The sequence below is a fragment of the Onychomys torridus genome, chromosome 7 (assembly GCF_903995425.1).
Source record: "Onychomys torridus chromosome 7, mOncTor1.1, whole genome shotgun sequence".
NCBI lineage: Eukaryota > Metazoa > Chordata > Mammalia > Rodentia > Cricetidae > Onychomys > Onychomys torridus.
In genome coordinates this window covers 15,290,874-15,305,608 of record NC_050449.1, presented here as the reverse complement: position 1 = coordinate 15,305,608, position 14,735 = coordinate 15,290,874, and the positions used below count along the sequence as shown (strand labels likewise).

At 38.1% G+C, this 14,735-nt stretch overlaps 1 protein-coding gene across 1 annotated transcript; it reads left to right on the top strand.

Moving 5' to 3' along the window:
• Nucleotides 1-1,459: 1,459 nt before the first annotated feature.
• LOC118586953 (zinc finger protein 26-like) lies at nt 1,460-6,251 on the top strand. Its single transcript, XM_036192422.1, has 3 exons — nt 1,460-1,595; nt 3,834-3,922; nt 4,096-6,251. The coding sequence occupies exons 1-3, from the start codon at nt 1,460-1,462 to the stop codon at nt 5,524-5,526; spliced, it is 1,656 nt and encodes a 551-aa protein (XP_036048315.1). The 3' UTR covers nt 5,527-6,251.
• Nucleotides 6,252-14,735: the final 8,484 nt, after the last annotated feature.

The following is a 14,735-nucleotide window of genomic DNA, read 5'->3' as shown; positions in this document are numbered from 1 at the left end:
AAAATTTCAGAACAGGAAAATGTTTTAAAAACAATCCCAAACATCTAATATATCAACAGAATTTGCTGAGACATACAAATGGTAAGTTTAACAAAAGATCTCTTTCTGTGTGTTGTCATTGAGCTACACTGTAAGCTCTTAATGTTCCTTTCTTTTTAAATTTTCTTTCCTTTTGCTTATTCTAGGGTTTTAGTATGTAACCCTAGCTAGTCTGGAAGTTGCTATGTAGTCAAGATTGGCTTTGAACTCACAGATCTCTGTCTCTCCCTCCCAAGTGCTGTAAAGATGTGAACTACTAGGAGATATTATATATTTTCAAGACAGGATTTCTCTGTGTAGCCCTGGCTGTCCTGGAATTCGCTCTGTAGACCAGGCTGGCTTCAAACTCAGAGATCCACCTGCCTCTGCCTCCTGAGCACTGGGATTAAAGACATGAACCACTAGGATAGTTTTTTTTTTTTTTTTTTTTTTTTTTGTACATTCACAGAAGACTAAAGAATTCCAATGTAGAAAATTGACTCATGGAAAGTTACTTGAGAAATGAAATTCATATAAGATGGAGTGATGTTTCTGAAGAGGTATTGTAATAATGAAAAATATAGAGATTATCTAAAAATAAAATAGATTTTATTAGTATCTTTCCAAAAGGTGTAATAATTAGATCAACAGAGAACACATTTCCTCATAAGTAAAACTATCCCCAGAGCTCATCAGAACAACAGTGACAACAAAGAACATCTCAAAACTAAGTTCCTAGTTGGATTTTCCTGGGAAGGTGTGTCTCACATTGGTGAGAGATTACTCTTAGAGAGATTACCTTAGTGTTTTAGTAACCATGCTAGTCTTAACTTTCCTGGTACTGGTAGCCTAATTTATTTTTCTTAGTGTTATAGCAGATGATAAGGAAGATGCAGATATCTTTCTCCAAGAATGCATTTATACATAATTAACCAATTTTCTTTATAGATTTTAATTTTGTGTATGAGTGTTTTGCCTGTATATGTGCATGTATACCATGTATATGCTTGCTGCCCATGGAAGTCAGAAGAGAAAGGTAAATCCTCTTGAGTTACAAATAGTTGTGAACTACAGTGTATATTCTAGGAACCAAATCTAGGTCCTCTGTAAGAGCAACAAGTATTCTTAACTGAGAAGCCATCTCTTGTCCCATATTTATCAAGTCTTTGTGTTGTGCTTATGAGTATTTACAATATAGATCAACAGGCTGTAAAGAGCTCCCTGTGTAAGTTGTAGAAGTGTACTTTATGAGTAAGTGGTTCCAAAAGTCAGATGATTGATTATATGAGGTCCTCAGAATGAGTGTAAATAGAGATGTCTTGGTACCATTGATCTCTGGCATAGAATATAGGAGACAGACTCCTTTACAGGCATGTAGATAACTTTTGCATTCTCCAGTGAATGTAAGTGATGTCACTTTGCTCAAATTGGCATGCATGTGATGGTTCAGGACTCAGTGACCTTTGAGGATGTGGCTGTGTACTTTACCAAAGAAGAGTGGAACTTATTGGATGGATTTCAGAGAAACCTCTACAGAGATGTGATGCTGGAGAACTACCAGAACGTGGCCACAGTAGGTAAGACCGTCATTATCTCCTGTATCCTTTTAAGGAAGAAAAGTATGTTTTTTCAAGGTTGAAGATGTAACTGTGAATATAATTGGAAACAATAGAGACGTTGTCATTATTCTTGCACATTTTAATCTGTTATTGGCAGTTGTCGAGTTAGTAGCATCACGCTCATTCCCTTAGAATTGAACAACTCTATATCCGATCTTTGACATACTACACTGGAACAATCTTTAGTTGTCTTCCTATCACCTGTTCTCACTATTTTCCCATGTGAATGTTCCAGTCTAACAGTAGCAACTAGCTGAGTGTGATGGTGCACACTTATAATCCCAGCATGCAGGAGGTTGAGGCAGGAGGATGGCTACAAACTCAAGGCCACCTGACCTATATAACAAGTACAAGGCCAGTCAGGGCTGCATAGCAAGACAATGTCTCAACACAATCAAAACAAACAAAAAACTAAACAACTATTGATATAGTCATTTCCCATGAGATTAAAGATTTTTCTCCATTTCTGTTACATCCAATTTGAAGAAAAATCTTGGTAATGTTTATATCTATTTTTTTCTCCAAGACAGGGTTTCTCTCTGTAGTTCCAGATGTCCTGGGGCTCTGTAGACTAGACTGTCCTTGAACAGCCTGAGTGCTGGGATTAAAGGTGTTTGCTACAACTGTCTGGCTTTACCATATGTTTAGGGCTGAATGTGATATCAAGAGTCAAATATAGCCCAAATAATGAACATTTGCATTTTGAACTATTTAAAACTAATTCTAGGAGTTGGAGAGATGGCTAAGTGATTAAGAGCACTTGCTATTTTATAGAGGACCCAGGTTCAGTTCCTGGCATCCACATGGCAACTCATAACTATCTGTAACTCTAATATCAGAAGATCTGACACCCTCTTCGGCCTCCTTGGGCATCTGCACACGTATGATATACATACATAAAGTAAAAATAAATTTTTATAAAAACAGTTCTAGGGGCTGGGGATGTAGCAGTATTTGTAGAGTGATTGTCTAACATACACAAAAGGTTCAGTTCCCAGTACTACATAAAGCTAAACATGGTGTTGCATGTCTATAATTTCAGTACTTGAGAGATAGAGGCATGGATCAGATATTCAAGGTTGTCCTTGGCTACAAAGTGAGCTCAAGGCCTGCCTGGGCCACCTGAGACCCTATCTCAAAAAAGATAATAATTCTCATGTTTCATTAGAAACTTTCATGGGAAGCTTTGTTATGTCTTTTGTTAGCCTCTGTCATTGGTATATCATTTCCCATGTATAAGAGTTCAGTTTGTCAAACCTAGCCTGATCTCTTGGTTGGAAGAAGTAAATTTGTTGACTATAGAGGAACAAGGCAGTCTCCAGGTTGAGCATGGGTTAAAATGATTTCTTATTGAAAAGTTCAGCATTGTTTTGAAGTACAAGGAAGCTTTTTTGGAAAGTGTTTTTTTATTTTTATTTTTATTTTATTTGCATGAATGTTTTGCTTAAATATATATCTGTGCACCATGTGTGCAGTGCCTGTGGAGCCCTGGGACTGGAGTTACAGACAGTTTTGAGTGGCCATGTATGTGCTGGATTGAACCTAGGTTTTGTGCTCTTAACTGCTAAGCCTTCTCTCTAGCCAGAGGAATTTTTTTTCATATATGATATATTTTATTTTGAGCAAATCCATTCTCAATGCCACTAATGAAAAAACTTTAAAAGCTAGTTGATGAGATGCCTCAGCAGGTAAGGAAACTTGCTACCAAATCTGACTATCTGAGTTTGACTCCCTGAACCCACATGGTGCAAGCCTATATTCATGTGTACACATGCACACACACAAATGCATACAAAACAAACAAACAAACAAATAAATGTAAAAACCAAAAGGCCAACTTAAATCTGAACACTGAAGTCCTTGGACTGGAGGTTTTGAGATATTTTCAGCATCTCTTACTGTATCTCTAGTAATTTTTTTCTAACCTCCAACCTTGTGCCATGCCATGTATGCATGTGTACACATACATTAAGTAAATCAATGTAAAAAGAAAAAAATTGTTAATTTTATTTTGACCCTAGATCCTTATGATTGTCAAATTATAGCATTATATAATTGAATTTGATTATATGATCAATCTGTTTAATTCTATCTTTGCTTTATTAATTTAGCATGTTTAATATCAGAATAAATACTCAACATTCCATTTTGTTGTGTAAATGTTTATATGTGTATTTTTTTAATGTTTTATTTCAGAAAGAAAAATGGAGCTTGAGACAGAACTTCAGCTGGGCTGTTTTTGGTCAGATATATCAAATGAGACACAACTGGCAAGATTAACAAAGGTATTTCTTTGTTTCCAAAGTCAGAGAATATTTGCAATTCTGTGTTATTTCTATGCCTTTGCCCATAGGGACCTGCTTCCTAGCATGATGCTTTGTGCTTCAGGGTTACCCTAAGATTGTCCTACTTAAGTCTGAAAAAATTTTTAGTGCTCATTCATCTCTTTTTTCAACAGGCAGGAAGCCACAATGGAGGGAAGCTCTGTGACTCTAAGAAGGTTGGAAAATTCTTCAGTGAACACCGAGGACTTCAGACATATATGAATATTTGCAATACAGAAAAGATTTCTGAATATAATTGGTATAGAAAAGACTTACTTCCTTCAGTAAAGAAAACCTCTACTGAAGAGAAACTTTCTGTGTTGACTCAATGTGAAGAAGCCTTTGCTCAGATGCCAAGCATTGCTTACCAGAGGACATGCATTCAGGACAATTCCTTTGAATCCAGTGATTTTGGCAAATCCTTTGTTAATCAGTTGCAACTTAAGGCACATAACAAAGCCCACAGTAAAGAAAATCTCTGTGAATGGGAGCAAAGTAAGAAAGCTTTTACTCAGTCCACAAATTGTTCTGTTCTAGAGAAATGCTATGAAGATAAGGAATGTGGAAAAGCCTCTACTGCACACTCAGGCCTTACTACACATGTACAAAGTTATAAAAGGCAGAAGTCTTATGAGTGCACAGAGTGTGGGAAAGTGTTTGGTAAATGCTCAGGACTTACTGAGCACGTGAGAAGTCACACAGGAGAGAAACCTTTTAAATGTAACCAATGTGGAAAGTCTTTTGCTTCTTCATCCTATCTTACTGCGCATTTGAGAACTCATACTGGAGAAAAGCCCTTCGAGTGTACAGTATGTGAGAAAGCATTTACACGTTCCTCCTACCTTCGAATTCACATGCGAACTCACACTGGAGAGAAACCCTATAACTGTAAGGAGTGTGGCAAAACCTTTGCTGTGCGCTCATGCCTTAATAAACATTCCCTAACACACACTGGGGAGAAGCCTTATGATTGTAAGGAATGTGAGAAGGCATTTACTAGCTTTTATCAACTAACTGAACATATGAAAATTCACACTGATGAGAAACCCTTTGAATGTCAGGTGTGTACAAAATCATTTAGGAATTCCTCATGCCTTAAGAAGCACTTCCAAATTCACACTGGAATAAAACCATTTCAATGTAAGGACTGTGGGAAAGCCTTCAGTGGACGGACTAGCTTTACCACACATGTATTGACTCATACTGGGGAGAAGCCATATGAGTGTAAGGAGTGTGGGAAAGCCTTCAGTACATCCTCAGGCCTTATTGAACATATAAGAAGTCACACAGGAGAGAAGCCCTTTGAATGCTATCAATGTGGAAAGGCCTTTGCATCTTCCTCATATCTTACTGCACATTTGAGAACTCACACTGGAGAGAAGCCATTTGAGTGTACAGTGTGTAGTAAAGCATTTACACGTTCTTCCTACCTTTGTAGACACATGAAAACTCACATTGGAGAGAAACCCTATGTATGTAAGGATTGTGGGAAAGCCTTCAGTGGGTGCTCATGCCTTAACAGACACATAAGAACATACACTGGAGAGAAACCCTATCTGTGTTAGCAATATGGGAGCGCATTCACCAGCTTTTCTTAACTCACTTAACATATGAAAACTCATACTGGTGAGAAGCCTTTTGAATATCAGATATGTACAAAATTTTTTAGAAATTTGCATGCCTTATGATGCACTTCTGAATTAACACTAGACTAAAATTATATCAATGTACGGAGTGTGGAAAAGTCTTTGGTGGCCGTACTGGCTTTACTACACTTGTACTAACTCACATTGGGAACAATCCATATGAATTCAGAGAATGTCAGAATGCCTTCACTTCTTTCCTTACATCTTTAACATCTAAGAAGTCACACAGGAAAGAAACCCTTTGAATGTGACCTATACTATGTATGTAAGAACTATGGGAAAGCCTTTACTGAGCACTTAGCCATTAGTAAACACTTAAGAATACATACTGTACAGAAACCCCATGAATATTAGGAATTGACAAAGCTTCTACTGTTCATACTTCAGTGGATATACACTCTAAATGGAAAGAATATGAAAAAGGCTTCACTTATTCTTCTGATCATATGGAACATAAATAATCACAGAGTGAAACTCATGTAAAGAATGAGGAAAGTGCATGTAGAAGTGTGCACATTTTTTATATTCATATTATTAAGCTCAGCACAGGTATTCACTTGTCCTAGAAATGGCTTAACAGATGTACTGCTCTTCTTGAATTTGGTTCCCATCACCCACGTTGGGCCACTCATAACCATCTGTAACTCCAGCTCTAGGGAGATCTTATGGCTCTGGCCTCTGTGGGCATTTGCATTTGCATGTGCCTCATACACAGACATACACATAATTAAAAATGAATCCTAAAATACACAGGGGCATCACACTCAAGAAGACCCATGAATGTAGTGAACTTGGAAAAGTAATTGGAGTCTACTCACACTCTGTCAAGTAGGAGACCATACAGTGTAACATGGAAACTTGATTATTATCCCAGGCTTTGCTAAGTATGTGAACAACTGCAATAGAGCAAAGCACTATTGATATGTGATATGTGTAGCTGTTATGTGCCTGCTAAGTAATTTAATGTTCACCTGTGATCCCACAGTAGAGAATAACTTTAAGAAAGGAAATACTAGAACTAAAGAAAAAATGTATTCTGCTACCTTTGCTAAATGTGATTCACATGAAAGACAAATTACATGTATGGATTATGGCAAATGCTTCCATATGTTCTCAAATTTTAGGTGCTCACACAGCCATGGACTTTAAGTGTCTCTATAGGTGTACTTTTAATGTTTTGAATACCTCAATATATGTGTATGAATCATTTATGCTGTGTTAGTTTTTGGGGCAATTGAAAAAGACATCTGTTCACCCCAGGTAGGGCACTGATAATAGATCAAAGAAATTATTCCATCCAAACAGAGCTTGATGAGCCATTGAACTTTTGGGGGCTACTTATGGGAAGGAGGGGTTTCTGGTGGTTTGAATAAGAATGGCCCCATAGGTGCACATATTTGAATGCTTAGTCACCAGGGAGTGGCGTCATTTGAGAAGGATTTGAAGGTGTGGCCTTATTGGAGGACGTGTTGGGGTAGGCTTTGAGATTTCAAAAGCCTGTGCCAGACCCAGTTTCACTCTGCCTATGGATCAAGATGTAGAAGTCTCAGCTACTTCTCCAACACCATGTCTGTCATCATACTGCCATATTGCCTGCCATAATGATAATGGACTAACCCCTGAAAATGTAACCCAGCCCCCAATTAAGTGTCTTTATAAGATTGTCTTGATTATGATGTCTCTCATAGCAATAGAATAGTGACTTAGACAGGGTTACCTTCAGGAGCATGGGTGATTCAAAGGCGGCTGTGCCACTGTGGAGCCCACCCTGGAATCGGTGATGATTCATGAAAGCTGCATTCTTGAACCTCCCTGCTCATTCTTCAGGCAGTATCCATTGGAGAGTCTCTACATAGTAGTAGTTTATTGTTATTATAATACTTGTAAAGTGTCCTTGGGAATCTTGTAGCATTCTGAACTTCCTGAATCTTGTTTCACTAGCTTCTTGAGTTTTATGTATCTCCCCCCTCTGAAAGAGAGAGAATGTTTCTAGTTGGAGAAAATAGCTGCATAATACTCCAACCTTCCATCTAGCTCTTACATTCTTTGCATCTGCTCTTATACAGTGTTGTCTGAACTTTGAATGGGGGTGATGTATAGATTCTGGATTAATTCATCTATTTATAGCTGAGCATTGGTCCACTAGGCCACTCTAACAGTCACTCTCAGCAGCTTGACTAGTTAGGATTCTCCATAGTAACCATTGCCCTCTGCAAAAATGAAGCTTCCCTCATTGATGTGCAGTAGCCTTAAATCCAATTATGAAGCAGTTGATAATGCTCACAATAGTCATGCCACTATTTATTCCCTAGTGGACACATCCCCTGACATGTTAGTAGTAAAATACTCAGAGTTCATATCTGTAGGACTCTTGTGAAAGTTTTCCAGAAGCCTACGCTATCGCTGACACTATGAAAGCCAGACACCAGGAAAAGATATCCCAGCTCCACTGTAGCCTGATTTCTCCATGTTTTGCAGTCAGAGCATATATTGTCTTCAGCAGTAGGAAATTATCTAATTTTGGCACACAACCAACAGCCATAGATTGCTGTGGATATCACTCTGTGTAAATAAAATTCTGATTGGCCAGTGGCCAGGCAGGAAGGATAGGTGGGACAAGAGAGAAGAGAATTCTGGGAGGTGAAAGGCTGGGGCGGAGATTCTGCCAGCCGAGACCATGACAAGGAAGGTAAGGTAATGGTAAGCACGAGCCTCGTGGCAAAGTATAGATTAATAGAAATGAGTTAATTTAAGATAGAAGAAGTAGATAACAAGAAGCCTGCCACGGCCATACAGTTTGTAAACAATGTAAGTTTCTGTGTGTTTACTTGGTTGGGTCTGAGCGTCTATGGGCCTGGCAGGTGACATAGATTTTTCCTGACTGTGGGCCAGGCAGGAAAACACTAACTACAATAGATCTTAATGGCTTGTGAAGATTCAAATGATTCACTGGCCAACAACTCATAAAGTAGTGCTGAGTGATTATCCACTCAGCCCTCTCGTGCTTTATTGGAGTGGCTATTTTCATTCGTACATGGTGTTTTGTTGAAAGTCTTAATTTTACTGTACTTTTTGATGCTTTTCCAAAAGGTTTGGCAATGTGTAAGGAAACTTTTTTTAAGATGGTGGGCAAGATCTCTGAAGGCCTACTACTGTGTCCTTTAAACAAGTGCCAGTTGAGCTTGGATGGCTAAGGAAATACCAAATACATTAGCAATACCCAGTGCATCATGAAAGATTCCATCGCTTCTATCATGTTTACTTGAGAGAGCAATATGTTAGGTTCACTGGGATTGATTTAGAATATGATAGTCTTAGTGGAATAAGCATGAACTGTTAAGTCAGGCCCAGAACCAAGAGGCAGCAGGGCCATGTTCTAGCCTGCTAGGCTTGCCACTGGAGTCAGCTTCCTGTGTCTCACAGGTCCGAGGCCAGCCTCATGGCCCTTGCCTTTCCTTGGTTGTACCTGCTTCCTGAAGGGAGCCTTGGATGAGTGAATAATCTATAACCCTAATAATATTCTTACAGAGAAAAATATACTCAATACACTGGGAATTACTGCCCACCCCTAGAACATGCTTAATTTTTTTCTAGCATTGCTTTATCAGTTATAATTGTGGTAAACTCCTGGTTAGTAAAATACTCCAGAAACTGAGTTTGATTCCCAGCACCCATGTTGGGCCAGTCATAACCACCTTTAACTCAGTAGCACAGCATTTGCCTTTTCTCTCTAGGAACTCCTTGACACAAATCTTGCTATCTTTGCCTTTGAATAACTTGGACAGACCTCTTTGTCTGTTTTGCTCTTCTCTCCTCCCCTTTTGATTTTGTTAGCACTTGATAAACTCTACATGCTGGTGTGAATATCTGACTCTTCCAGAGCCTCCTCACAAGACCCTGTAAAGAGTACATTTCACTTGGGAATAGTAAAGCCATTAAAGCTTCAATCGCAGGTCCCTTCTGAATCAAGTCTTCTTTATTCTCCCATGAACACGGTCCTATCTAAGCTTGGTGAACAGGTATCACACACTATCTTTGACATTTGAATCTCCCCAGCAATGCCAATCCTACTGTCTTACAGTCCTAGATATTTATGGAAACTTCAACAGGCAATAACCAAGTGCCCCTGAAGGCCTGTATTGACCCATCTATCCTCTGATTTCCTTCTCATTGCCTTAGGTTATGCAGCCTTTGTCTCAAAGATGATGCTTAGTTATAGAACTCAGTTTCTCGTGTCATTCAGACTGATCCTCCTTGGCTCCCATTTCTCATAGCCTTAATGGCTAGGATATGAGAAGTTCTTTCATTTCTTATTGAAATAAATCTTTCTCCACTTCACACAGTTCAGATGCTGAATATTTTGTGATAATAGTTCCCTGTGCTGGGTGCTGTCTGCATGCTGAATCATGGATTTTTGAGGTACATTTTCTGCTACTCATGTTTTATTCCCTGCTCATGGGTTGACTTTTCTTCTCAATGTGTTTCAAGTTTTAGGATTCTGAGAATGATGCTTTAACATAGCTCACACTTGGATATTGTTTCTTTTCCGTTTCTTCTAGCTGTAAAAATCAGTAAGCCAAATGCTTCCATCTCTGTTTTCTACTCTTCCTGCCAGATCACAGCCAAGTGCAGAGGATAGCACCCATGTTTTTTTTCTCATTATAATTCCTACTTTAGAAGGGCAAATTCTTTCTGCAAAACAGCTCTGTTGTCCACTGCAAAGATCATGCAACTGCCACTACACCCTACTTACAGTTCTGTCCCATATGTGTTACATTCAGAGATAGCATTATATTTTCTTCTAGATTAGCCATTTGGGGAGAGGGCATCCTATACTCTTTTCAAGAGGACATGCCTTCCTATGACATATAGAAGAAAGTGGTTACCCTAGGATTCCCCCTTGAATACTTGACTCTCAGATGGCTTAGCCTTGGTTGCATATTTTATCACCCATCACAGGGAACATACAACCACTTATTTCATACTCTACAGCAAGGTATACCATTCCATAGCACATGAGGTAATATAGCCATTATCAGTATTGACCTCATGAAAACTCCACTTTTATATGCACCAGCCTCAATTGTATGTCTTATCACCCATCACAGCCATGTAACTACCCCTCTCCAAATCATATTAGGTTTTTATGTACATGTTTGCATGCTAATTATGTTTAACTTTTCTTGGGTAGACAGAAATAAATGTCTATTCACTTTAGGTGGGGTACCAATGAAAGACTAAAAAAAAAAAAAATAATTCTACCAAATCTAACTGGGTGAAACAGTGAGTTTTTTTGAGGGCTATTGTCTTAGGGTTACTATTGCTATGATAATCACTGTGACTAAGGTAACTTGGGGAGGAAAGGGTTTATTTGGCTTACACTTCCTTATCATTGTTTACCATGAAAGGAACAAAGAAAGACTATTAAAAGGGGAAAAGACTAAGTAACATATAAAGCAGACCTATTAGAATTACAGCTGACCTCTCAATGGAGACTGTATAAGGCAGAAGGGCCTGGACAGGTGTGCTGCAGACTCTACAAGACTATGTAGTTGGAAGATTTCCTGTGTCCAGGCCTGCTGGTGGTTAGGATAAATCTCTTCCAGATGCATCCTCAAGTAAACACACAAAGGCTTATATTAATTATAACTGCATGGCCATGGCTCAAGCCTTTTGCTAGCTAGCTCTTATATCTAAATTAGCCCATAACTATTAATCTATGTATCGCCGCATGTATCCTATTACAGGTTGCTCCTTGGGCAGCTCGCTGGTGTCTCTTTCTCCTTCCTGTCCCTCTCTGAATTTCTCACCTGCCTCTAAGCTGTCTTGCCATAGGACAAATGGCTTTATTTATCAACCAATCAGAGCAACATATATTCACAGCATACAAAAGACATCCACAGCACACCTTCTTTCTTTTTCTTTTTCTTTTCAAAAAGGAAGGCTTTAAACTTTAACATAGTAAAATTACATGTAATAGAACAATTATCAAGCAAGAATTACAGTTACAATATCTAATCTATTTGTATTTGGCAAAATTAAAGAAAATATTCTAAATTTGTGAGTCTAAAGTTTCATATCTAATTTATCTTTTATCATAACCAAGGAATATTATAACTATCTAGTCTTCAACTACATTAAAGACCCCAGAAGGATATAATATTACCTAAGTAAACAGGAAAAGCATTGTAAGCAACTTCCCAAAGTCTAGAATGACAGAGACAGCTGCCTGCCTGGACAGTCATCCAAGTTCTTCTGCAGTGTTGGGGTATCTATCTTCAGCCTGTAGGTCTAGTCTCTCAGTCGCTTTTTTCTGTGTCCTGTAGAATGTCTGGCAGTTTCTTCTGTGAAGCAGGAACCTGAAGGACCATTTTGCCTTGCAAAGTTCAGTGGTTACCTTCCTATGTATCCTGCATGTCCAGTTGATGCAACATTTTATCAAGCAGTCCAGGCAAGAACAGTTTCTTGCCCAAATGGCTATTTTTGCCAAGAAGAAGATAAATTCCATATGGAGTGTCTTTAATGTCCCTCTCTGTCTTTGAAGTAAATGGTGCCATCAGGAGCAGGTGTGTCTCACTGTCCAGAAAGTCTAAGTTTTTAAAACATTTTAAATGCCATATTCTGTGGGCCTTTGAAGTGTTTGAAGATTACCTATCTATCTGAATTATATCTATGTATACCTAGAACTTAACATGACTATAAGTTTGACTATCATAGAAGACTATTAATCTGTATTTTTAATTATCCATTACAATTTAAATGAGTTACATTAACATACTTCCTTAAACAAGAGTAGAAATATACAGATAGTATAAGAAAATCAACTCTAAATTTGTGTCAATAAACTAAAAGTATATCAATGTAAAACATTTTAAACAAGTTGTTCTTTAAAAGTAGGTTCAACAATCCACCCTTTATTCCTATCCCCCTTTTTTTCTTTTAGAAAGATATTGACTATGACCAATGACAATTTGTTACCAACAACCTAAACAAAAACAGACATCCATAATCCAGTTTTTTGGAATGTGGGTGTAGTTTTCTGGGATACTGCCTGCTGATAGTGGGTGCTGTATTCTTATGAGGATCCTGAGAACATGAAGAATTATGATCAAATCCTGACTGGACTAGTCTGTGAGGCTGCATTGTCTGAGCCAGTTGCCTGGAAACCATTCTGGATGTTGGATCATGTAGGCCATGGTGTCATTGGAGACCTTTCAGGGGTCTTAGCTGGTCCAACCTGATGTATCTTAATCTGGAACAAATCCATAGCATCTTGCTTCCTGTGGAAACAAATGCAGAGCTTCCTTTCCAAAGCAACATACACTTAGATCCAAATTTTGAAGTCAAGATACCTTTTAAAAAATGTATGTATATAGGCTTAATTTAGCAGTCTTTGCAATCAAATGGTTTTCTGCAGTTAAAAATATCAAGGACAACATAATCTAGATTCTCCGTGTAATATACATCTTTACGTGGCTTATTTTTTTTAACCTTTACTATCTGTTCAAAGACTTTGTTTTTTAAAACTATGTCTTTATATAACTGTCTATTATCCTTTTTCTCTCTCTTCCAAACCTATGTACATTTTTACACACACTGTAAACCATTTAAAGTCTTATTCCATCTGAATCTGCATTATTGTGAATCTATTGCTTCAAACTGCAGCATAACTAGGACTGAAATGGCAGCTTTGGCTGCTGGCTCCACCCACCTCAGCTTCCCAACATGGCAGAACTACCTTAACTGCCATCTCTGGGAACCAGGCTCATCATTGACTGTGGGAAACAGTGGGTCTATGCTTCCGTCCAGCAGCATGTAGCCCAGAAATATTTAAAAATAAAATTTTGTGTACTAGCAAAAGCTAAAGCTGTCACAGTTCAGTGCACTGTGTGGGTTGGAGACACCACTGTGTACTGTGGTGGAAATCTGCCATGTTGCACTCAAGGCCACATGCCACTACAAACCTGCCATACTGTAGCTCACAGATGGCCTGAGAGACATAACTAGAAAGCTGTTTTTAGCTCTGTTTTAGAATTTTTTTTTTTAAAGCTTTCTTAGGTTTTAGGTCTCATGTTTTGGTGCCATTTGTAGTTAGAAGTTTTTCTGTGTTAACTAAGCTGACAAACATCACCAAATGAACAGCTTTGAACTACAAACTACTCAGAACAATTTCAAGATGGTTAGCTAAGATGATCCAGCTTTACAGACTACTTGAACGAGGACTTGAGACAAGCCCTGCACTTTGACATTATGCAGAGACTGGACAACAAATGATATAGCCACCTCTCCCTGAACTTGACAATTAACCCCAAAATTTTCTTTTTAGGATCCCCTAAAGATGCATTCACCCACAAACAGCAGGAAGCAATTTTAAGAACACGACACCCACATTCACAAGAGGTCAGGTTGGATGGGTGGTTTTTGGTCTTTCAATGGGTTTCAGGTTTGGTAGGTTGTCATTGTTTAGGAGGGTTATAAGTTGTTGTTGTTAATGGTCAGGAAAAGGGCTAAATAAAGGAGATTAGATTTAAGATTCTTGTTAGAAAAAAAAAAGAGGATATAGATAAGAGGTAGATTATTGAATCTACTCAAAAAAAGATATATAGAAATGATAGAATAAAGGGTAGATTATTGAATCTACTCTGAAAAGAAAAAAGAGAGGATATAGGTATGATATAAATAAAAAGGTAGATTATTGAATCTACATTTTTTTTTTCAAGATAGGGTTTCTCTGTAGCTTTGGAGCCTGTTCAGGACTAGCTCTGTAGACCAGGCTGGCCTTGAACTCACAGAGATCCACCTGCCTCTGCCTCCCGAGTGCTGGGATTTCAGGTGTGCGCCACCACCGCCTGGCTTGAATATACTTTTAAAAGGCAATTACTAGTTTTAAATATTTTATATTGGATTGGATTTTTATATATTGTATACAAATTATATATATCAAGGTCAAGCAGAGATATATTTTAGATATACAGGACATCTTCAAACCCTTCAGAGATATACAAAATATGGCATTTAAAATGATTTAATAGCTTAGATTTTTTTCTTTTTTTATGACTATGAGACATGTCAGCTCCTGGCAGAAATTCAAAGAGAGAGAGACAGTCTACTTCAGAGAATATATGGGT

Coding starts and splice junctions, on each gene's coding strand:
- LOC118586953 (XM_036192422.1), top strand. CDS start 1,460: ATGGTTCAGGACTCAGTGACCTTTGAGGATGTGGCTGTGTACTTTACC. Junction 1,596..3,833: donor CCAGAACGTGGCCACAGTAG/GTAAGACCGTCA, acceptor GTTTTATTTCAG/AAAGAAAAATGGAGCTTGAG. Junction 3,923..4,095: donor AACTGGCAAGATTAACAAAG/GTATTTCTTTGT, acceptor TTTTTTCAACAG/GCAGGAAGCCACAATGGAGG.